Here is a 24,643-nt window from a genome sequence, read left to right on the forward strand (position 1 = left end):
GACAAACTGTAAACGACGTTCAAACTGCACAAAATCCTCACTGCTAAAGGTCTGTCCATAATATATAATTAACAATCATTATTACCTTATCGTGATATGAGCTGCAACGTTTATCGAAACTGTTTTCCCATATAGCCCATGTTGCGTTAGGTATCTGGCCTATGGGTTTCGTTGGAGATGGGATGTGTAATGTCATCAAGGGTTGGTATCATATATCGTGGACCATCATCATATTAATCATGTATATGTTGTCACTACTCTTTATACACTAGACTGGTCAAATCCATGCTGTCTTAGAGTAAGACGGGTTAAACAGAAATGAAAACATACTGGATTCCGTGGTCATGTTGAAAACATGCTCGACGTTAGGGTGTACATTTTATTAACACAATTCAGAATTACGGCGGCACAGAAGAACGCAATCTTCTAAGTAATTCTCTGTTACTGCGTTACAGGCTCATCAATTCTCAGATGGTCACTGTTAAAATTGTTGCAAGTCTTCCAAGTGCGATACTTTCTACCGGGAAAAATCTCATGAGTAAAAAGTAGGTTATTTTACTTCAACAAATCTTGAAGTAGATCTGGAAGTGGTCGAAATAAAAATAACAACTTGACCCTTGCGTGAGCACTCTTAAACAGTGGAAATACTTCGTGACTTACCACCTATGTGAATTTGCAATGATTACTCAAAGGTATGCACATCTTTTGTGTTAAGTAGTTAACGACTTCGAACAATGGCACCGGAGATGCATATTTCAACTTAAGTACCCAAGTTAGTAGTTTGACGATATAAGAGGCGTCACAGACTATTTTGATGGTAGATCGTGAACGATATCTTCAAAAACATCCGGATGCATATTCATGTCAAATGCAGAATGATGGTGCCACCACCATAGTATCCTACAATGGCGGTGACTCACACAAATCGCAAGGTTCATTACGATAGGGTCACGACATTCTTTCCATTGCCCCATAATGTCCTATATGGTGTGGAGTGGACACAAGTAAATTTCACCGCTCAGGGAAATTGGTCTACGTCACACTTCCCATTTGGCTAAAGGTAATTTGGTGGTAATTTTTGACCGGCATGCCGTGCGCGAAATTTGATAAACAGATATCAATCGAAAGCTACCGCGGTACTGATTGCGAAAACGTAAATTTTATTCAGCTCGTGGTCGTGAAACCCCCCAAATCAGCCTCGAATGTTGCATTGTAACGGTGTTTGGTATTGTGACACAACCATGCCGTCTGGGAGCAGGTGAGGAGCATCGAAATCCGGAAGCGTTTCGGCTATTGTTGCGCAACCGATTAAGCATTCACACTCTCACTCTCGTGCGCACTTGCTCCTGAGCTGCTCAGACCGCATGGTTCCGTTACAATAACAAACTCCGTTACAATCCAACATTCAAGGCTGATTTTGGGGAGTTCCAGGCCACGAGCAGAATAAAATTTATATTTTCAGAATCACTACTACGGTAGCGTTCGATTGATACCAATTTTATCGAGTTTTGAGCTCGGCAAGCCAGTCTAAATAGTGCCGTAAATTGCCTTTGGTCAAATGACCAGAATGACGTAACCGAATCGCAGTGAGCCGTGCGATTTGCGTGTGTCCACACCACCGTAGGACACTATGGTGCCATAATTAATAAAGCTACACTCTGTTACCATCATGATATAGAGGCAACAATGCGGATTTAGTCCATTAATTTCATTGTGGATATTGCTGCATATCACCCAAATATGACTTTCGACAATTTCAAGAGTGAAATATAAGTATTTTGACTTGAAATGTAGAAATAAAAGTACTGTAAACTGCGTTGGCGCGTGGCAAAAGCGGGAGAACATACGCAACGCACGCGGTTTAGAAAAGGCAAAGTACGCATAGATACCATCATTAGCAGGTCAAGGTAGTCATGGTCGGTTCGCAAGTAGAAGCAGAAGTATCGATTTCAAAGTAAGTATTCTAGACCTAAGTATTCCTTGATATACTGAAAAGTGTAGTCAAAAATCATAAATACTTGAGTAAGTAGCATAAGTATAGGCTGAACCTACTTTGTTGTATTTTGAAAAGTAGAAGTACTTCGTTACTGGTCACCTCAGGTTACCACCTGTATCATGGCAGCTTAACTATTTTTAGCAAAGGTCCATTTACAAAAGTTTAGAATTTATTGAGGTTTGTCATAAAAGTCATGAAATAATATACAGCCATACAAATGTAACACGGTATAACTACATACAAATCAGATGAAGCGATATTAGCAAAAAGCAATAAGTTCAATAAATCCTGGATGCAAACTGGTAAGTGCGAGTCAAAGGCAGTGGTGAAGTTTTTCATAGGTCATACAGATTCGACATCTATTCTTTATAAAGTTTGGGTTTGAAAACGATGACTCGCAGCTGTAAGTAGAGATGTAGGCCTGAACAAGATAACAATGTTCAATGCTCATTTGCGAAGAGGAGGGAAGTTATTTAGGAATCCATGCTTTAACAAAAATTTCTCAGGCGCACCAACACAAATAACGTCCGGATTCCACACAGAAAATATCCGCCAGTGGAATAGAGGTGACCTATAATATCCTGCAACGATCCCTCAAAGTGATTCCAACCTTCTGTGTTGGCGATTTCGATCATCTGTGCTGGACGGGAGAATTTCACTTGGAATTTTTCAACAGAAATCCCGGGAGCACGATCACTTTCCAGTTTTCGAACGACCCCAGAATCGTGACTATGTTTATGAAAAGGTCAACATCGTACACCAATCTGAAGACGTATTGAGGAGAATCGAACGGAATCACGACCCCAATAAGGATCATCGCCACCACATCTGTGGACACCGCAAATACAGCTTGGAACAGCGTACGTCTCATTAGTTTGAACACGCGATGTTGGGAGGATGATTTTCTTCCTTGTTTCCCAGTTTTGCGGCACTCCTCTTGTGTATTTTGCTCCTTATCGCACTTTTTATGGCTTATGTCCTCTACAGCGGAATCATTTTGAATCTGTTGAGTGCTGGTGGCTATAAACGTGCTAGAAGTTGTCTCGGATGGTGTCGAGTACGTCTTATTTTTCTGATATCCTGGTGTGGAAGTTTGTACGTTGGCCTTGTGTATTCTAAGCGGGTGTATGAACAGACCAAGCAATATAAACTGACATGTCAGCATCCCGGCGCCGTAAATGAAATTACGGAACGGGTAAAGCTTTTTCCCGTCTTTAAAAACGCAACCTTCTGGACTTGCCGCGTATTCCTGCGGGAACACAGACAGAGGAATCATGACTATCTCCATAACACAAATTATGGCAGAGCTTAGGACGCTGAAAACACTGGCGCACTTTCCAAACGTATCACCGAGGGCAGGGTGAGCGTAAAAGGCTCTTTGGCGAAACCAGAAGAAATGAAATATAAATAGCATTGAAGTGACAAATGCAGCTTTAGCGGAATCGATCACAGCTTCGCATCTCCAATCTTCTTGCGGGTCTAATGTTATAACGAGCAACGAAACAGAGGTGATATACCTGGTTACTGGGAATATCAAAGCCGCCGTAGCGACCACTATTATCATTCCCCCGTTAAGTCGACTCTTTGCGCTTTTTCTGTCCCAAGCATATTTCACGAATCGAAGCATTATCCAACCATGAAGTAGCATCAGTAACGCTGTAGCACTGGCGCAGGATATCCATGACGGTCGTAAACTGATATCTTCGATAGAAACATTGCTTCGATTTGCGTCATGATAAATCATCTGAAAGTTATTTAACCCACGTTTGCAGCTTGCGAGAGTGCTACATCCACTATGCTGGTGTGATATATGAACCTTGGTGTGTGAGTATTGGTTGCGTTACGGTTGCCGAAACTCATTGATTGGAGCTCGTTTATCAACTATTTCCTTGTTATGACTTGTGTGGATTGTGTCTGAAACGTTAGCGCAGCTTTCTGAGCGCTTCCGCGTGATGCTGGATACTGACATGGTGGAATTTGTTGTTTGAGACTTGCTACCGTGGCCCGTGTTGCTTTCCGGAAGTCTTTCGATGTCACGAATGATGACTAGAGTAACAAGGCCACAGAAAATACATTACGATTCTCGCTTTTCCAACTTTAGTCAGTTGCAGGGTATACGCAGTTTCGCATTTGTTGCATCAGTGCTTCTTAACCTTTACTTACTTGAACAACACGAACACTCCACAACAGGGTTCACCAAAACGAGGCCCGCTTGCCTTCACATCGCAGTCCTTGCTGACATTTTCCAGATTTTGGATAATCCTTGTACATGTAAATCCGATCGATTTTTCAGCACATTCGCAAGCCGCCCCATGACCACTCAGGTCGGAGACGACTACAGCGCGTAAACGGGCCGAATGATGATGGTGATACTAAGTTCAAGCTCACGTTTATTCATAAAATTTCATCATTTCAAAACACCACAAGACTGCGATACAATGAAAGAAAGGAAGATGCCGAAACGACTTGGAGTAGTCTTTGAGATCAGACAGTGCCTAGGCGATGTAAAGAGGATGCATTAAAGTCGTAAAGTGCCCTTTGCGCCCAATGACTAATTGGAGTACTATCGAATTATGTGTCCTCCGAACCTTTGATCGGAGTTGGAACACTTGATAATTTTTACCCTTACGAAATTAGATGAGAATTAGAATTGTTGAATTCGCATAAACTCGGAAACTGAATCAATTGGGAATTAGAAAGACATACAACAATGAAATTCACTTCATATAAAATCAGAATTCATTCATATAAGCATTTTCTGTGTACACCAAGCTCGGCTCGTTTCGCACTATACAGTTATTTTGTACACTCCAAGCCAAAAGAGTGTATTTACACCCATGTTATGCGGGTGTGAATACGCACCCATGGCATACGAAACCAGAACCTACCGCAGACTTACACCGCGGTATGAATCGAGGACAATATTTTAATCTTATTATTAATGCACGTGGGCAAGCAGGTTTTATAACCGAATTAGAATTACATTACCGGTATTTCGCTCAAATTAGTCTAATTAGTATGGTCAGTTTTTGCAATTTTCTTTAAAGCTTCTGGCTGCTTCTTAAATACTGAGAAGTTATGTATTATGGTGTTTTATGCTGTCAAGGGGGAATTTGATATCGCAACTTTTCTGCATTTTTTCATGCAACTTTTTGCAATTTTTTCGATTTTTCATGAAAAATTTTGCAAGTTTTTCCGATTGTTCATGCAACTAACTTTTGACTGGAAACATTTGGCGCTACATCTCAATAGATCGCTTGATTATTACACTGTCGTTTAAATCTGAGGTCCTTTATGATTTTACGTACATTCAAGCTAGACCGCCAAAAATTATATTTTCATCGGGTCATTTTTTTCAGGCTATTCATTTTGTTGAATTCGCCTTCACTGAGTTTTGCTACAGTGCCTTGGATACGGATCGATTCGGGTATCTCAAGGAACTTGGCCATAAATGCAACTTTGTAGTGCAACCTTCGTTAAAAGTGAATGCAACTTTCCACGGATTTCACTGCAACAAAAACTTGCCCTGCTAATTAGAAAACTGGAATTCGGTAGTTTTCTGAGTATCCCTCTGATGTCGCATATTCAATATGTGATGTTCTCGCATGCGTCATTAGTGTGCCCGCTCAAATTACACTCGATATGTATTTTTGTAGTTCCTATTCATGATGTTTGTCGACTACAATGGCCATTTACACCAGGCCGATATTTGTTATTATTGATACCGTAACTGCCGACTTGCAGCACGGCCTACTTCTAGGCTTTTTGTAAGACACCGCTTCCGCGGATGATATAGCGAGGAGGAGCCTAGATAACCCTTCAACATTTACGTAGGAATTCTGTAGTCGACCTCGGTCGGACTCGAACCCACAACATATTGGTGTTGTAGCTGTGGATTATACCACTACGCTATCTCGCCACACCAACTGGATATGTAGTTTTTGTTGTTTGAATGTCTGGAGTGCTCGATCAGTCAAAATTAGGACGGATCTGTAACATCGGCGGCGGATTGTCGATTTATGTCAAGTGCTACTTTTCAAATTCTTTCTATGCGGTCTAGACCACTTGCCTATCGGTGCTCCAAGCGTATGTGGTACAAGGGGTGTTAATGTACATACATACAATATCATTGTCAAAACATCGGCGCTAAAGCACTCGGGAACACGGATTTGTGAATACTCTCAGTATTAGAGACAAGATGATCACTATACTGTGGATGTCGGTATATTCAGTTCTGTCTATTAATAAATCAAACATTTAGCAACACCATCAGATTTCGATAAAACGAAAAGGTAGAGAGTATGCGAAATGACTTTGAGTGTAATCTTTCAATGAAACACCCACAACATCGAAATAAGAGGCATGTACACTGAATTAACATTGATAGAAGGTAACATAAAAACGTCAAGCGATCATAATTAAGTGCCGAGTTTTGAAGCCGTGTCATATCCGTAATCGCGAGAGCAGACCATAGTATTGATTAGTATCGTTACGCCGAGATACAATATCAGCAGCTTTCGAAAATGGAGGCGTGTGCGGTATGTTAAGCGAATGGAAAATTTGTATTAGTTACTGGCCAGGCCTTGCGAAGGCGTTGTAAAGTAAGGGCACCGAGGCGTTGAAAATCCGTTGTAAGAAAAGGTAAAGATAAGACATTGTCAGTCTTATGATTTTATGAAGACATAGCCTACATGCCCGCATTTGGTATTATGGCTTTATGCATGAATTAAACATGCGTCAAAATATCAATGCATGCAAGACTATCCTGTTATATTGTAACATGCTGGAGACGAAGTTTTACCCTGCTGTCTTTCTATTTAGGAGTTAATAGTTATCGGATATAAAGAGGCCTGTGATTTATAAGACTGAGTTTGCTGACAGATATAGGCCTATATGTGTTAGCGGTTGGATGCCATCAAGTAACCTTTCTAATTCACTGCTCAGTGCTCACGTGCTCATAATATATTCTCGTATGCATTTCACATGCATTTTGGCGATTGTATTTTAAGCGTGGCATTAGACTGATTGGAGTTATTACTGTATGGACCCACTTGTCAATGGTAATTGACTTCAATGCACTTGCGGGTGTCCACGAAACGAAAATATGGACTGGTTATTTCATTAATATGAATTAAATGCAGACTTTTATTAAATATCATTCGCATATAGGACCTAAACATAATCCGCGGTATATTTAATAATATTTAACTAGTCCAGACAAAATATTGTATCGTACATATACTCAGATTTGGACAAAGTACTGATCATTAGTATTCATGTAGAAGTAGCGTCTACTCCAGTAAAAGTATAAGTATCAATTTACAATAAGTGAAAGAGAAAGTGTTATAGGCTTAGTTAAGCCGAAAAAACTGAACACTGCCAAGTAGAAGTATAGTTTAAAATTGTTACCAACCGCATATATTGCCTGATTAGGAGCTGCTATTCCGCCATGGTACATCGACATTTATGTGTATGAATTTCCAATTCAGGTTCAAAGTCCATATACTAGTATAACTATAATAAGGAAAACCATATCGTTATTTGAATTGTATACCATACACTCCCAGCGAAAAGAGTGAATATTGACTGACACCCAATGTGTGGTACACGAAAACAGAACTTAACTCAAAAATTTATCCTCCGTTTCTACGTCCAGACCTTCCCCGTCCCTTCGTTCAAGAATCATCTCGATAAAAATGTTGTGATTGATTCATACCGTGGTGTAAGTTGAAGGTCCGTATCGTGTACCATGCGTGTATATTTACACCCATATATCACGTTCAGAGAGTAAGATATTACAGTGTAAAATAGCTCCCCCAAATAAATGGGCTGACTTTATTTACCTATTACCCATCTGTATCTATTCACTGTCTCACTACATTTTGCAGTGTGAATTTTTGGCAGTCTCAAAGGCACTTTCATTATTTGTCGTCACTTCGTGAACACTGAACAAGTGAACATGCACTGACATTTTCAGATGTCGAATCAAACGTGTGGTTTTTGCATTCAATTACGATGTGTGGTGATACCGGATTTCCATTGCAACGCGATAAAGATTGACGCATGAAGCTGGAAGATGGGTGGATTATCTCAATATGTCGCGAAACTCACGTGTCTCGCGTTGCTTACGGTGGTCACAATGATTTTTCTCGGAAAGCAGTTACACTACGAAGCATATTCGACTCATGTTAACTATTCGCTGTAAGTTGGAAGACACAACTCAACAGCGGCATTGGAAAACGTTATGTAAAGTCTAAGTCTGACTATACATAGTTTCTAGGGCAGTGGTTGTTCACCGGTGTTCCATAAACCACTAGGACTTCCGTGACCAAAGGGAGTTCCGTCTGCGACAACGCAGACAGTCAACTCATGCATTTGATTCGTGATGATACGCTCGTTATGGGAATCATTGGTTGCAAGTAATCATGCACAATCAGTAGTCGAATTGTGACTTTGCTGTTGGTACGTCGTGGCGTACGCAAGGGAGATTGGGGTTCGAAGTCCAAATTCCAACGTTCTAAAATGCCACTTTTAACTCCACTATTGATAAGCTCATTTGTAATTAAGCTGTTGTTATTACGCTGTTGCTTTTCGGCAGAACAATACGATGACAATTTCCAAGAGGAGGTCTTGCATTTTACAGCTGGTCTCTGAATAGGAACAGCTGAAGTCACACTAATTTGCAATCAACAGTGATTATAAAGTTTTTGTTTTGCGTGCAAATATTTTTTAATGGTTACGTTGTTTTAACACTGTTGATACACAGTTCGTTTTGTGCCACAGTATTCTATGGTAATGCATTAAATGACTGTTTGGATGGGATTGGGTGGACTCAGAAAATATCGGGTTGAGCTAATGCTCATATTAGATTAAGAACCACTGTTCTAAGGTTTTAACGTAGTCAGCATTTCACTTATAAATTTTGCGCAAATCATCGTATAACTGCTTCTTATATTCAGAGGTGGTCAGTAACGAAGTCCTACTTTTCCAAGTACTCAAACAAGTTTTGCTCACTTCTGCTATTTACTGTTTATGATTTGTGATTACTTTCACTTCTACTCAAACTGCTATCAGGCAAAATTATTCATTTTTGCACTGTGGATTCTGTAAAGTATAAAGTACGTCTGGGACTGGTTTGCATCACTATTATCTGTGAAATTGTCATGATAACTGAGTAAAAGATCCCTAAACATATTTTCGGAAACGTGCACCTATTTTTAGCGTCATTGGTCATTTTGGGTTAGTAGTGAAGATCCACCTGCAATGCATAGGCCCTACTTCCACAGGAAGTTGATAATTGATATTTATAATAAATTGCAATTATGGCTATTTTTATGTTACCATAATACGTTCTGCCGAAGTACCGTAAATCTGCATCAAATACACTTCAGTCCAAGTTTAATGCACACCCTTTTCAGCGATAGTGATGACAGTAAATGCACATGTATTTTACAGAGATGCTCCTCCCACATCGCATCTCATCGGAAGACTTCCTACAACAAGTCTAAGCGCTTTTAACGTATTGGGATATGGAAACACATCATTGATGACGAGAATGGATACCCCAAGAGAGGAGTTCGAATTCATTATACATCCAAGGAATAATAGCTGCAATGATGGGGCATTTGGAAAACGAGGTTGCCCATTATGTCGTTGTGATCGCAACAGCCTATTTGATTGGACACTTGGTCCACATGAAAATTAATGTGTTACTATATAGACAGCGATTTCTTTTCAGATAATTCTGTTTGACACTATTGGCAGATATTGCACGCGTAGTAGCCTATTACACAGGTGATCATTGTAAGTTTTAATCATATACCGTTATAAAGGTATGGAAATGTTCTGTATCATGCTTGCATCACCCATTTAACTCTTAGCGTGAAAAAATCCATCCGCCTCCCAACGTTCAGTAACTAGGAGTGACTCAATTATTTACGATTTCTCGTCCACAACAATTCATCTTACTGTTGCAACCCTCGGTAACATGATATATAGGCGGGTGGCTGTCGGCAGACTCATAATTTGAGCAAAGAATAGCGAAATAATAGTGCCCTCTTCAAGTATAGATGGTTCCCTCCAATTTTTCATCTTTAATCGATTATAGAACGGGTATTTGTCCCCTAACCACTTTGCCACGATTCAATTATTATCGCAAATATTGATGTTTAACATTTGTTGAAGCTTAGATAAAAGCAGACGCCAATATTTGCGATGATAATCGAATCTTAGCACAGTGGTGATTATCATCTTCCTGCTCCAAGCTATTGGTATCTGTTGATGACCACGTATACGACCATGATGGTGATAATATCTATGAAACGGCTTTTGCCAAGACTAAATTAATACGCGCGTTTGATGTGATACCAAAAACCCACGGAAACATGGAAAACCTGGTTTCAAAATATTTTTATACCCAAAATTCTATGGTTTTGCCAATATCTTTTCAACGGCTAAAACGCGCGCTTGACGTAACTGCTTGAGTTGTGCAAAAAGCTACAGCTTCTTGGAGGTACGGAGCTTCAATATACAGTTGAATAGATTATTCATATTGAAATGAGCCAGAATATTTTCGGCTGACACTCGTCAGGGGTAATCGTCAGCAACTAGTGGGGAATTGGGAAGAACATTGTATATCAACAATCGTGTCGCAGAATATGAAGTCACCAGCATGAAATGTCGAATACGAGAGCGTCCAGTGTACTAATTTTAGATGATACACGAACTCTTTTTGTTGACACAGCCTTGGCTGGTGTGTTTTGATAAAAGCCGACTCCGAGGCATGCAAGTGGAAGCGTGACGCTCTCGTATTCGACATTTCTTGCTGGTGACGTCCTCTTTTGTGATACGATTGTTGATATACGATGTTCTTTTGAATTCTCTACTAGTTACTGACGATTACCAATGACGAGGGTCAGCCGAAAACATTCGTTCATTTCAATACAAAATGATACCAAAAAATTATCATTTAACCCACGGGAACATAGATAAACCTGATTTTAAACCATCTGAATTCCACGATTTCCTCAATATCTCTTAAGATGCATTGGATATCACACATAATAATGAAAAGTGAAGTTTACAAATGTTCAGATTATGTCAACGTTAAAACTAATAGGTTGCGTATCAGCCTTACGAAAGCACTACAATGAAGAATTTCCACTCTGCGGGCATGTACTTTATTAACAATAAAATAAACAATGCAATAATATCAAAGTCTGTCGGAGCGGATCAATTGAGTAGCAGCCTTCCTTCCACTTACCCCAAACTACAACTCGAATAGCGGCAATGACTTATTCTTACAGATCTCGCGGTTTACACATTCCAGCATTATGTTATTGATGTTTTATAGCGCTGTGGTCTATGATCGTTTGCGTGAAATCCAACATCAAGAACGCGAAACGACGCAATATTATCAGGCGGACGTGGGGAGCACAAAAACTACTTCAAGCCGTTCGCCTCGTGGTTATTTTTGTGGTCGGAAAAGACGACAGAATGAATAGGACTGAGATTGACAAGGAACAGAAGCGATACGGGGATTTGCTTCAGATCGGTATCAAAGAAACGTACACGTATGATGCGCCATGGGCATCCTACAATTCTCTCTAATGTAACACTTTAGAATTATCACTAAGGCTGGGCAAAATCGATTATTAGGACTCGTGTCGAGTCTAGTATTTGAGTATCACTCAATATGAGGTCATAACTGTGTGGAAGATGAGGAAAGTTCAAATAAGTACGTTTTATGCAACCGCAAAATACATATTGCCACTTCCAAATCACATTAAATACAATTTGGATTTCATTACGCGTTGTGACAATGCTCTGGGTCGATCACGACTTCACATGTATTTTCACTAAAGTGGGTTGCTTTGTACTGCACTCAGTTAGGGTTTCATTTAAAGCAAATGACTGTTTAAACATGTTTTAATCAGTGTTTTCAACAAATGCCCTTTGAAAAGAATTGTGTTTTTTTAAGTTGTATAATCTTGGAATAATTTTTTAAATACTTCCCAAAAACATCTAGTATGCATCTACGGATGATTTACAGTTTACACTATAGATATAGCCAACGTAAGCGATATGGAATGGTTGGAACCCTCGAAATAGTCGGCTATAGTACGCACGATCATTGGTACGTAATGAATGTTCTGGTGATGATGACGGCCGACCGTAAAAATGCTGCATGACGATGTAGTCCTGATTAAGAATATTCTAGGTCCGTATGTGACAGGGGTTGGAAGCGTATTTCGTCAAAAGAGCTATATTTACCCTATATTTTCCATTGTTAATCGACTATGACGTCACAATTGAATATGTGTGACGTGATGCCTTGAAAAAAAAAACAATAAAAAACATTTATAAACAAGGACCCTGTTTGAAACATGTTTGTTTTAAATGGAACCGTACACACAGTGCTTCCAATGTGGAAAATGCTATCGAGATTAAAATTCCCCATGATATATTAACTCTTAGTGGCATGGAGCGTATAATTTTTGTATTTGGTAGAATCTTATTTCAGAACTCGACTTGAATCATTCAGTGGCGGCTCGTCCTATAGGGCAACTGGGGCATTGCCCCACCTAAAATTCTGTTCAATAACAATTCTTTACCATTTATAGACGCACACCTATCTATATAAACCGAAATCACAGCGAAAATCGTATACTTCTTGTCCTTTCGCTTGTAAATGCCCATATATAGCGAAGTCTATGCGAAAATCGAATTCTCTTCTGTGTTTTCGCTTTGCGAATGCCTAGCCGGGGCTTGCCCCGGTAGCGCTCATAACAAGCTTTCACTGTCTATTCTCTCAAAACCGCGCACAATAAAGAAACGGTGATTTACTCTCTCCTATTCATAAAATGACCGAGCAACCGGGGCACGATAGCTCTGTGCCCTTAAGGTGTGATGTACCAATCGTATCTATAGCTGAACTCTGTTACCGTCATATGCGTTTAGTCGACCTTTGCTGGTATAGGTCGATTTTAATGGGGTTTCACACCATGAAAACTCTTGAAACTTGTTATGTCATGTCGTGATGGTGGTATTTAACACTGCCCCAAGTTTCAGGGTTTCTACTTAAAGTTTAGGGTAGTAATTCCGTTTCCGAAGTTGAGTGTGTGCTGATCCGTCATGTATCGCAAACAGATTTTACTCAAAAGCCGGTATTGGTATCCATTGGTTTTGACAGTGTTCAATACTGAGATCGGTTATGACATTTGGCACGGTAAGTCTTAATGTTAGTATCGAACGCTGTACCAAGTTTTAAGTTTGTCACTGAACTGTGTTAGTGGTAATTTCGTTTCCTAATTCGAGTGAGAGCTGACTCGTCATTTATCGCTAACAGATTATACGCAAAGCCGGTATTGGTCTCTATTGATTTTAACGATGCTCCTTACCTAGATCCGTCATAAGCTTTTGCACGGTATGTCTTGATTTTAGTATCGAAGGCTGTGCCAAGTCTCAAGGTTGACACTCAATGATTAGGGCAGTAATTTCGTTATCAAGGTCGAGTATGGTAAAGATGTGCTCCGATCTGACACTTTAGCCTACAACACATTGCGGATTTCACGCAAAAGCCGGTGTATCTGCGGTAACGTTAAGTGAGATGATGATATCATTCTCAGTTTGCATTCAAATATTTACTTTGATCGAATATTCTCCAATGTCAATTTCACCGTGAAATTGTGGCCTTCAAGCCATTTGCGTACAACCCCCCCCCCCCCCCCCCGTCACTTGATCAGCCTATTCCTCAGTAAATTTTACGCAAAAATTCGGTGTTGGTCTGTTCGCATTAATTTTGACAGTGTACCATACCGAAAAGGGCCATGAGGCCACTTCTCGATAATGTCATGTAACAGTGTACCAAGTTTAGGGCTTTCATCCACGTATTTATTCGGTAATATATTTTTCAAAGGCGATTTCGCAGCAGACCTATAAGACAGTAATAAAAACGTATGTGTCGTGTTACAGTCTCCAGTTTCAAGGCCAAAATCTCTTATGCTGTACCGAGACCAAATTTCCGAGGCTGCTATTCTTAGTCCTTTACAATGATGTTTTGGATTCAATAGGACAGGCCCAATCTATGAGATAACAATTGCGTATCTGTCCGAATTCGTTGACCTTTCCAATTAGGCTTACGCTATCTCTCGAGTTATAGTCATTTCCATTTCTGCAGATAATTAGTCAGGTCTAATGCGAACATGAACCGTGTTGAATCTTTGTTCCGTACGCCGTTTACGCAGTTACCACACTTCAAGTCACAGCTCACCAGCGGACCTCTCGTGGCACATACGTTAAAATCAGTGTTGCCGGGAAATTCATGTTACCGTACCATCATTAAGTTACTTGTTTACGTTGGAAAACGCCATTTTGACGTCATCTTGATAAAAAGTCGCTTGCAGCCCTTGCCCCACCACCCGATATTGTCACGAGCCGCCACTGGAATCATTACAGTTAATCCTAGATTTAGACTCGAGTCATTGTGTCCAGCTGTAATTATCACTCTCCAACGCGCAGGAATGTTGGCTGGAAAGTACTCGCCGGAATGCAATGGGTCCAGACGAACTGCCAGAGTGATTGGTTTTACTCGTCAGCTGACGACGACATGATGCCCGATCTCCGCAAAGTCTACGGCGAGATACAAAACCAAATGGATGGCGATCATTTCGAAAACACGCCTATCATTTGCCAGAACAGCCTGCGCAGCAACGAAGGACCGATCAGAGATAAGCGTTACCGAAACTCAGTTCCATACGAGCACTACTCCAAGGATTCTTATCCAAGTTTTTGCACGGGTGGTTTTTATTCGATGCCCGCATCGATGTCGAACGCCATCTATCAAGTGTCTAGGTATCACAACTATTTTTATAACGACGACGTGTGGGTAACCGCCCTATTGCGACTTTCGGCCGTTGATGCGGGCCTCGTCTGGTGTATAAATGTGACTGATCAGTTCTGTGCAATAGCGAAATTCAACGGAGGGTCGGTTCAGCATGCTTTCTGCAACGAGAAGATAATGTCGGACAAGTTGTCAAACGTGTATCCCCCTCCATATAAACCAAAATGAAGGAAAATACTTCACGTTTTTGATAACCTGTTGCTTTCGGTAGGGTGGTGAAGGTATGTCGAACTTGAGCAGGGGGCGATTAGCAAGGTTGTAATGAGACGAGTTCCGACCCGAGCCGCGATTTTTGGTGATTCGACTTGACTAGAGTCGCAATTTTTGGTGATTTATAACCGCAATTTTTGGTGATTCGACTCAATTTAGAGCCGCGATTTTTGGTGATTGGACTTGACTATAGAGTCGCGACTTTTGGTTTTCGACTATAACGGCGTTCTAGCATGCGGTTCTCTATTCACGCCGGATTGAATTCCAGGCACCCACAATAACGCACTGTGATAAAAAGCTATCACGTATGATAAAAAGCTATCACCAAAGAACGGGCATTTTCGTCAGAGCGTAGACGGCGTACGGTATCTCTGCGTGTGCGACTCCGAATCGACATGAGCAAGTGCAGCATGGTCAGCGCAGGTTTATCCTCTGGCAACTCTTAATTTAAATCAGTGTTTTTCAAACTGTTTCCAATAATCACCATATTTTGCTTTACCACAAGACGTACAACCAACTTGTTTTTTTACTATACAAGTGGTACCACCTGAATTACGTATTTTACTTGAATGTTTGTTGGTTATCTCTGTTCGGATAACAAGAAAGCACAATTTTATGAGATAATTGCAACTATTTTTTATGCAGAAGCTTGCCAATCTGAGGTAGGCCTACGACATTACTCAGAGGACTCTTCGCGTATACCACCTAACAAGCTTTCGTGTACGACTGTGGTACGCGCGTCCACACTTTGAGAACCACTGGCTAATTACTCATTAGTTAATTTGCTCAGCTTTCATAAGCCCCCGCAGTCCTATTTTGCGAAATACCTAGTGGTCAATATTTTTCGAACCGATCTGTAGACCATCAGTGTTGTGCTGATGACGAAATTGGCGGTATGACGAATAACCACGTCCCAGCATATAGTAATGCACGGCATATCTCGCATACCCGGGTTTAGCGCGTCATATATGAATAATTTAAACATGCTTGGTTACAAAAAGGTAGCGCCAAGGCAACAATTCCTAATTTTTTGAACGATTACCGAAAATTTTTATGAATTCAGCCAAAAGTATTAGCATAGCATCTTATAAAATACATCGGAGCCGGAGCTACATTTTAAAGAACCGGCTCCAGCTCCCGCTCCATCAGAATTTTTTTAGAGCTCCGACTCCGTTTAAAATACACGGCTCCTGGACTGCGGCTCCTTGCTCTGGCTCCGGCTCCAAAGCCCTGCTACAATCAGGTAAAATGAATGATTAAAGACATTGACATGACTGTGAATTTGCGGAAGCTCAGGGCCGATGCAGTGCAAACGTACGCGCGTTGTTTAGTTTTGCACGATAATACTGTTGCATGTTATATAATTTGCACAAATGTTACACGGAAAGTATAATAAATACGAATTACAACTTACATAGCGCCGTTTTATACCGTTCCTTGATATGATGTAATCTCAAAGATGATCCAGTACTGGGGTGTCGCTGGGCCATCAACCACTGCACTATAGCATTTGATACATGCGAACTTATTGTGCGACCAGAGTCATGGACAATTCCGCTCGAGGTCGAATTGGAAAAAAAAATATTGGCTTAAAGACTACAAAAGCTCCCAACGACGTGCATACGTTTGTAAGACACAGTTTCGTAGTAACATCAATTGACTATATAAAATTTCTTCGCTGACTTCATCACGCGGGATAAGTGCAACGCTGCAGAAATGTGTGTCGCGAATTTCGCATAGGGCTTGAGAAGCGGTGACATGAGATCTCGATAGCACAGAGATTGCTAAGGGTGGAATGATCCGTTTCGCAAAAAGCTGCAGTTCGAATACCATGGCTTTCTAAGGTAATTGACTCGTACCAAGACTTTGTTCGCCCCTTCAACTCTAATTTGACACCTCATCATATTGGGAGCGCAGTACCCCTTCAAGCATAATCGCATGCTGGCTCTAACTTCCTGTCAGTTTACAGCTGTTCAGTTCCTAATGTACACATAGGCCTACACTAATCCAGTCTCACAATGCCAAGTTGTGGTATATGAGATCAGTTATTTTTAATCACAAATTTTAAAACCGTGGGTATTTGGCTCTGAAGGACGCAAAAGAAATGAGATGTACTGCTTTCATAGTCATGCCCATTGTCCGTACACTGTGGTGCAACATGGGCGAAAAGTTAAGGTACATCCTTTCCAGCAGATGTATCAATACCAATCATTTAGGCTATTGGTTGATAGGAATTAACCATATTTGTGCACTGACTTTTGAACAAAATGGTCAATTTGGTTCAATATTCCTAAAATGACGACTCGAGTTTGGGTCGCGGCCCATGCGCCACAAAAGTTCCTTCGATCCGGATTCGAACAAGCGACCTATGGATATTTGCGTCAGTCCTACATTCCACCGCTCTACCAATTGAGCTATCGAAGGACATACCCAGGGGCCACTTTCAAAACAGGTTTAATGGAATCGTCGCTTATATGAGTTGAGCTCGGTACGGTAAGTATTGATCAGGGTTATTGTTTAGTGCTCATAGTTGCTCATCACTGGTGGCGTTAAGGTACAGCAAACAAAATAATGATAATGCGTTACTTATTACACACATTGCATATTGTGTAATAAGTAACTTATATACCGTGCCAAAGTGCTATAACAACTTATGGCATTTGCAAACCGCAGTGCCGAAGACATGTTGAGAGAGCTAGCTGCGGATGTAATGGACCTATAGCATGCTGGCATAATATTAAAGCGAGATTGTTTGAACTTAAGGACTCATAGCAACAGAATGTCCGCCTGGGATTAATCATCCTACTGTGTGTAAATTGATACAAACTGATTAATGTTAATACCGATACTTAATACTGATACAAACATATTGGTGTTATTTTTAAGAAAATACAAATTGCCGCTGACTATCACTAGCGCACAGTTATTATTTACACAGGAAAGATGGTGGTAGCACGATGATTGCGAAAAACTTCAAACAAAGACCAATTGAGGGGGTCCACGAAGAAAAAGGGTTGTGAACCATTGCTTAAAACTATACCCAGAGCCTGGAAGAGATTATCATAATCATAATCACCGGTATTGACGAGCTACCACAAGGCATCCAGAGCTGTTACATCAGGCCCCTTATTAGGAATGGTAATAAATGACTCGCCTTCTCCCAATAAGACAGATGTATTAATGTAGTCAACAAGAGAATCACCAATTTTATCACATGCCTTAGCTTAAACTTGATCACTAATATCATCTGGCTTGAGGGTCATAATATTTTGCTAGACTCGTGGTGAACTAAATCGTTCTTCCATGGATTGAATGAAAGTCTCCATCATCACGTTCAATACATCAACTTCATTCTTCCTGTAGGCTGAGAAAACTTATTCACACAACAGAACACTGGCGTCACGATTCACGTCGAACGACGATGCGTTCTTTCTGTAGTTGCTCAGCGACTAATTTACTTTTTTAAAACCGCAACTATAAAACTAAAATAAAACTAGAACTAGAACTTATTCGAATCTGTAACTTGAACTAGAAATGGCCTACTTAAAAGTAGAAGTTAATTGACCCTCAACTAATTAGACTGGTAGTTTGTACAGCGTATACATCTGGCCTACTACAGTTACTCCAGCCAGATTCAGCGGAAGACCCCGGCAATCATACGGCGGGCGCATTCGCCATTCGTCTGGCAAAAACATCGACTGCTTCATTACCAGGGATACCACAATGTGACGGTTTCCACACCAAGACCACAATAATGTGTCTGTCCGTCAGTTGACGAATGGCGTCCATTATGAATGCAATGGTTGCATCCTTGGCATTCCCTGTATAACTGATGGCCCGGATAGCCCCAATACAGCCAGAAAAGATCGCATATTTCTGATCCGTTCCGCTTCCTAAAATCCATATCAATGCCTGTGAAATCGTCTCTACCTCTGTATCCCAACTTCCTGCCTTGTCTCAACATTTAAACGCGCATTCTACTCGCGCTTCAGGGATAGAGAATGCGCACCCTGCCCCCTTTCTCATCTTTGATCCATCAGCGTATACAGCTACATCAGGAGTGTCAAACATACGGCCCGCGGGCCGCATCCGGCCCGCCAGCTGATTTCATCCGGCTCGCGCAGCAATGTTGGGTGGATTGAAAAATGCGTGCACATTTCTAACAAACGATGAGATTTTTACTAAGAAATACTTCAAATAAAAAATCCCTCAAGACAGCAAATGTCGAGTATGTTCATAGGTCACTTTATATAAACATCAGACTGCGGAATTGCGGTTTCTAGTCACCATAAGGAACAAGTCGCTGACATTGGCACCGGTTTACGAGAACGTAATAAGTTGCATATCAAGATCAGAGTTTTTGACTGATCAAAAACGAGTTATTCATAGAAGTGAAAACGCCAATGCGAAACCCTTATATGCAGTTTACATAGAGAATATCAGAGTTACACCGAAATATAAATTGAAATATTTGTGGTCGCACTATTGCTTCACTTCTGATTTATCAGAATCGCGATATCATAATAATGAAGCTATTTTCGACGTTCGCGTTTACAACAAAAACCTTTTTTGTTCTTTTATTCGCACACACAGTGTAGCGCTTATAGCCTAGGGTTGCCATACGTCCGGAATTTCCCGGACATGTCCGGAATTTCACTGGAAAATCTGCGTCCGGGAGGAATTTCTAAAATATGCCTAAATGTCCGGAATTTTAAAGGCTCGAAGTAGGCTGAAAAGTTTTTCGTAAATCACAGAAACAATATTATTTTCAAGCAGATTTATGCTATTCGAAATTCTTCTTCGCGCTGCGCGCGAGTTAAAGCAACGTATTTTGATATTAGTATGAGCACCAAGCACCACCCTCGCCAAAAATGCATCAAAAATAAATATAAATAACCATCATTTACTGAAATAAGTCAAATTATATAAGCAAACGGTATATTCCTGGACTTGGTTAAGGCCGATTGGACGCTTCAGTCACAGACAGTGGTTTCAAATCTTGGGATCGTTTGCCTTTATCTGGGGATCGTCATGATGATGGACGTAATAAGCTTCCTAGGCCGTGAGTAAGTTTGGGCAAGCTGAAATTTTTAGTAATCAGCTTATTCAAGTTTTGAGCTGGGCCACGACACATCTGCAAGATGGAAATGAGGTCGCGACCATAAAGGTTGGAAATCACCGGATATGAAACCAGCTTGTGTATTTTATAGTAGCCTAATATATGGAAGAATCAATATTATTGACAGAGGTCATTCATAAAGTTTAACAGCCAAATGCATAGTAAGAGCCAAAAAGTTACATCGATTACCCTATGGGGGGCCCAAGATCAGTGTTTTTGGGGCGGAAGGGGGCAGAGAAAATGTTGTTTCCAATCAGTATAGCAGGGCTGTCAAACACAATCCCGACAGGCCAGACACGGCCCGCCAGACGATTTCATCCGGTCCGTGGATAAATCTATTGCGGACCCCAGCAAGTAGCAATCCCCATAGCCCAATTCATGACCTATGTTCCTCTCCATTTCTGTATACAGTCGATTGGCAATGCTTTGCTAGTGTGACGTCATATTAACAGACAATGTGTTATACCTCATTTTTAAATCCACTAGTGGGCGCTGAAGAGTGTCCGGAATTTGCTTCACAAAAATATGGTAACCCTATTATAGCCTATTCGGTCATTTGCGCCACGACATTAATTTCAGTCCATAAGGCCTTTGTAATGTTCCGGACGACTTCCATGCTCGCTCTCTTTGATAATAGATCTCACTGGTTTTCTATGCTTCCATAGCTTTAACTTTGTATTCCTTACAACGCATACGCAGCGTCGACGCCATTATACGAATAAAACAAAGACAGTATAGAAATATGCCAACTTATATCATCTTTATATATATATATTTATTTATTTTTCTTGAGCTACTCTCTCGTTTCGCCAGACAGCAATGCTACATCCTGAGCTACTCTCTCGTTTCGCCAAACAGCATTGTTGCGTCCCAATGCCAATCTCCATAACAATGAAAAAATCGAGGCTGATTGTGGGAGTTCCAGGGCCACGAGCAGAATAAAATTTATATTTTCGTAATCAGTGCAGAGTCAGCTTTCGATTGATACCCGTTTTACCAAATTTAATGCTCGGCAAGCCGGTCAAAAATGACCGTCAAATTGCCTGTAGCCAAATGGAAATTGTGACGTGATACAATTTCACCGAGGCGTGAGATTTGCCTGTGTCTGATCACATCATTGCCAATTTCATTGTTTGCGAATAAAGGTGTTGCTAGAATTAAGCTCCCATGATCCGTAATATATTGTAATATACTATTGTGTATGATAAGTATTCAAATGAAAGACAGGGACATTGATTTTGAGGAAATATTTTTGAGTCATTTTACTGGTGCGGCCCGCGAGCTATCTGAAGGTTTGAATCTGGCCCGTGACGTCATCAAAACAAACTGATTTCTTCACCGCCGTAGCCTCTGCCTTACGTATGCGTCCGTGCAAGCTCACATCTACACGAGCCGGGGCGTAGTGCGTAGATGCAGCCTGCACGTAACGCGGAACCTGTTCTGCTACATTGCAGATGCGAATGCGATCAACTATACCAAAGAATGAGACTGGAAAACATATAAGAATCTACGACCATCAATAACCGACGATATAGCAAATTTAGGACACGGTGAAGAGATTCTCCCTAGACGGAGAAGCGACGATTGTAGAATGAACAAACATTTGCATAGGATTGCGTGTTCCGATATGTCAGGAGCGCAATGTAGAGGAATATGTGGAACACTTCTAGTTACATGCGTGAAATATAGGCAGCAAAGAAGACAAGTACTTTATGCTGCTCGAGTGAACCGGATTGATTTGGACTTGAAGGATGCATAATGTTGTAGAGTTCGTAGTATCTTCAAGACGATTTATATAGTACAGCTAATATCAGCAACTAAATGCGTACGCCTGCGTTAATGACGTGTTTTCATATTGTACATTGTGGGCTTGTTGCTTATATTGAATATGCGTGCGTACTGCGTATGAGTGTGCCGCTAAGACTAAGCGATGCTATTTGTATCTGTTCTGATTTAAATTCCTGCTATAGATATGGCGCACAAAACCTGTGCTGTGATAAGCGCCACTTTCACGATTTTACTATTAATAATGATAATAATATTTATCCGTGTATTGCATAGGAATAACAATTTGAATGTATTACTGAAATTTTAAAAATTTACTCCAATCTCGCCATTTTCCTTTGGGGGCAGGTTGCTCCCCGGATTATGTGTGTATCTACCAGTTTGACTGTGAATAAAGAGAATCATAATAATAATAATAAGATAAGGGTCTCCATTGCTGCCTCTCCTGATCGAACGATCTTGTGCTAATCAAATGTCAGATAATATCAGGTCTCTCGTATCGTTGTTATTAGCATTTACTTTCTGCACAAAGTTGTTATAATTACAAAGTTATAGTTGCCAGTCTTTAGTAGTTAATGTGGAAATTCCACGCCATGATTACGTTTTGAAGATACGTGTAAAGGCTTTTGGAATAGTATATCTTTTCCTATGAGTTTACCATGATATTATTGCTAGATGATCAGTATCAGTTATAATTAGCATAACTGTTCCAAGTATATTAACATGCGTTCAAATCGACTTTACAACTGAAACGGCGCCATTTTACTTTTATCTTTTTTGATATGTTCAAATCTCAAAGTTGATTCGTCGTGTCTGATGTCGGGTGGCATATGGTCAAGAAAAACTGCACTAAAGCATTTGATAAATTGATCGTACCATGTATAATTGAATCATCGCTTATTCATATCATGGATACTTGGTACGCTACACCTGCAGGTCAATCGCATAGTCAGTGCAGATTCAAGGGCTGTATATGAAACACAAGTCAGTCTAAACGCACATTTAAAACAGTGCCCTACTTAAAAACAAATTGTTATAGTACTTTCCATGATTTCCTACATACGACAAAAGCATCTGAGTACACGGCATGGAATTCCCGAATGTGTGTCTTGTGTTCTATAAATATTTTATCGCGATAAAAGCAGTGAGAGGAATCCACAGCACCTGCTTTACTATCTCACATTTCGTCAATGGTGTCCACTGTCCATAGATAGGACATCCTACGCCATTGATGTATGTACTTTATTATAAAGTTTATACATACACATAATAGTATATTACATTCATAGTGGTTCTATTCTAGCATTGTATTTATTCGCAAACAATGGAATTGACAAAATGCGATGATTAGCCGATCGACTGTAGTTAAGAACCGCTTAAAACAGTGGTGCTAACGATGATATAAGTCGGCAAACTTCTATGCTCCCTTTTCATTCGTAATCTGGCATTGATCTCGCGTATGCGTTGAAGGAATATAATTGATGAAACTGTAAACACGAACGTTGGAATTTGGTTTATTATTATTAAATCGCAATTCGAGTTACTCTGAGGCCGGGCACCTTTTGAGTCAGAAATAATACAGCAGTGCGACCAAAGATATTTGAATCATAATTTTGTGTAACTAATATATTTTCCATGTAACCCGCATACATGGGTTCGTAGTTGGCGCTTTCGTTTCAGTGAATACCTGGTTTTGGCTCATTTTCCCATAAAACTATGAACTGAGTGCGCACTTTTTGGCTTTCTCGAGATTGGTTGTCAATGTCACAGCTGAAAAACCGCAATGTTTCAGCTAGGGGGTCATAATGTGACTTATAAACAAGCTTGACATTTGCCGTCTTGAAGGATTATTTAATCGAAGTATGTCCTACAAAAATCTCAACATTTGTTACAAATGTGCTGGATAATACAAGTACTTTTCAATCTAGTCATAATTGCTTCGCGGGCTGGATGAAAGGATTTGCTGGGCCGGATGCCGCCTGAGGGCCTATGCTTGACACCGCTGTCTCCGGTTGGAAAGGCATATATAGAGACATATAGACAGTACTTTCGTGTCGACAAGGTGACATTGATTCATCCAGTCCGGGTTAAAGTTTAACGGGAACAACTGGTAGGCTAGATCGAATGACTTTCATCCTGAAATTTGGACAACTTTGGATTAAGCGCCAAACGAAACGGTTTACGACATCAGTAATTTTTCGACAGCTCTGCGTGCGAGTCGCTTGCGGTAAAATGCACTGTTTTAGACCATCAGTTCCAAACAAAAGCAGGTCGCAATGCCAGCGAAAAGGACAGCCCTCGAATCCTCGAAATGGTACGTGGTTGGAAAAAGGTTGGGAACCACTGCCACCTGATTTTTTCGCCACGCTATTGTATCGCTCAAGGGTATACGGTTTTATTGGTGGACGCTTCACAAGCCCAATAAATTTGGTAGAGAGGTATACGATAGTGGAAATACGCGGGAGGCTAGCCGGTATCGATTATGGTAACTGCTCGCCTTTCATTGTGAGTGTCAAAATCGAGCTTTTGTCTTGCCGATAGTAAACAGAGTTTCGCTTCTCAATGAGGGCCCAGAAAGCGACTGCATCAACGGTGTTGTATTCTAGTATATTTGCGATAATCTCGTTCTTCT

At 40.6% G+C, this 24,643-nt stretch overlaps 3 protein-coding genes and 2 long non-coding RNA genes across 5 annotated transcripts in view; 3 read left to right on the forward strand and 2 right to left on the reverse strand.

Moving 5' to 3' along the window:
- The window catches only part of LOC145443197 (uncharacterized), a 550,061-nt gene that overhangs the window by 459,851 nt on the left and 65,567 nt on the right, over nucleotides 1-24,643 (reverse strand). The gene's annotated exons all lie outside the window — the stretch shown is intronic.
- LOC145443209 (uncharacterized) overlaps nucleotides 1-24,643 on the forward strand; it is a 451,826-nt gene that overhangs the window by 272,356 nt on the left and 154,827 nt on the right. The window lies entirely within an intron of this gene.
- Nucleotides 1-24,643, reverse strand: part of LOC145443194 (uncharacterized) — a 267,709-nt gene that overhangs the window by 44,141 nt on the left and 198,925 nt on the right. The window lies entirely within an intron of this gene.
- Nucleotides 7,973-15,091, forward strand: LOC145443229 (beta-1,3-galactosyltransferase 1-like). The gene is made up of 4 exons (XM_080321213.1): nucleotides 7,973-8,197; nucleotides 9,452-9,633; nucleotides 11,349-11,568; nucleotides 14,516-15,091. The coding sequence occupies exons 1-4, from the start codon at nucleotides 8,073-8,075 to the stop codon at nucleotides 15,063-15,065; spliced, it is 1,077 nt and encodes a 358-aa protein (XP_080177339.1). The 5' UTR covers nucleotides 7,973-8,072; the 3' UTR covers nucleotides 15,066-15,091.
- On the forward strand, nucleotides 20,770-23,112 carry LOC145443303 (uncharacterized). Its single transcript, XR_013916382.1, has 2 exons — nucleotides 20,770-22,276; nucleotides 22,432-23,112. It is a non-coding gene; the product is annotated as an uncharacterized LOC145443303 (long non-coding RNA).

This window comes from Botryllus schlosseri, chromosome 7 (assembly GCF_051294905.1).
Source record: "Botryllus schlosseri isolate E-star chromosome 7, Bs_hap1, whole genome shotgun sequence".
NCBI classification, from domain to species: Eukaryota; Metazoa; Chordata; class Ascidiacea; order Stolidobranchia; family Styelidae; genus Botryllus; species Botryllus schlosseri.

What these genes read in the sequence shown, in the direction of transcription:
- LOC145443229 (XM_080321213.1), top strand. Translation starts at nt 8,073, where the DNA reads ATGGGTGGATTATCTCAATATGTCGCGAAACTCACGTGTCTCGCGTTG. An exon ending in ACTCATGTTAACTATTCGCT is followed by an intron (nt 8,198 to 9,451) that starts GTAAGTTGGAAG and finishes TGTATTTTACAG; the next exon opens with AGATGCTCCTCCCACATCGC. An exon ending in GGTATCAAAGAAACGTACAC is followed by an intron (nt 11,569 to 14,515) that starts GTATGATGCGCC and finishes TCCAACGCGCAG; the next exon opens with GAATGTTGGCTGGAAAGTAC.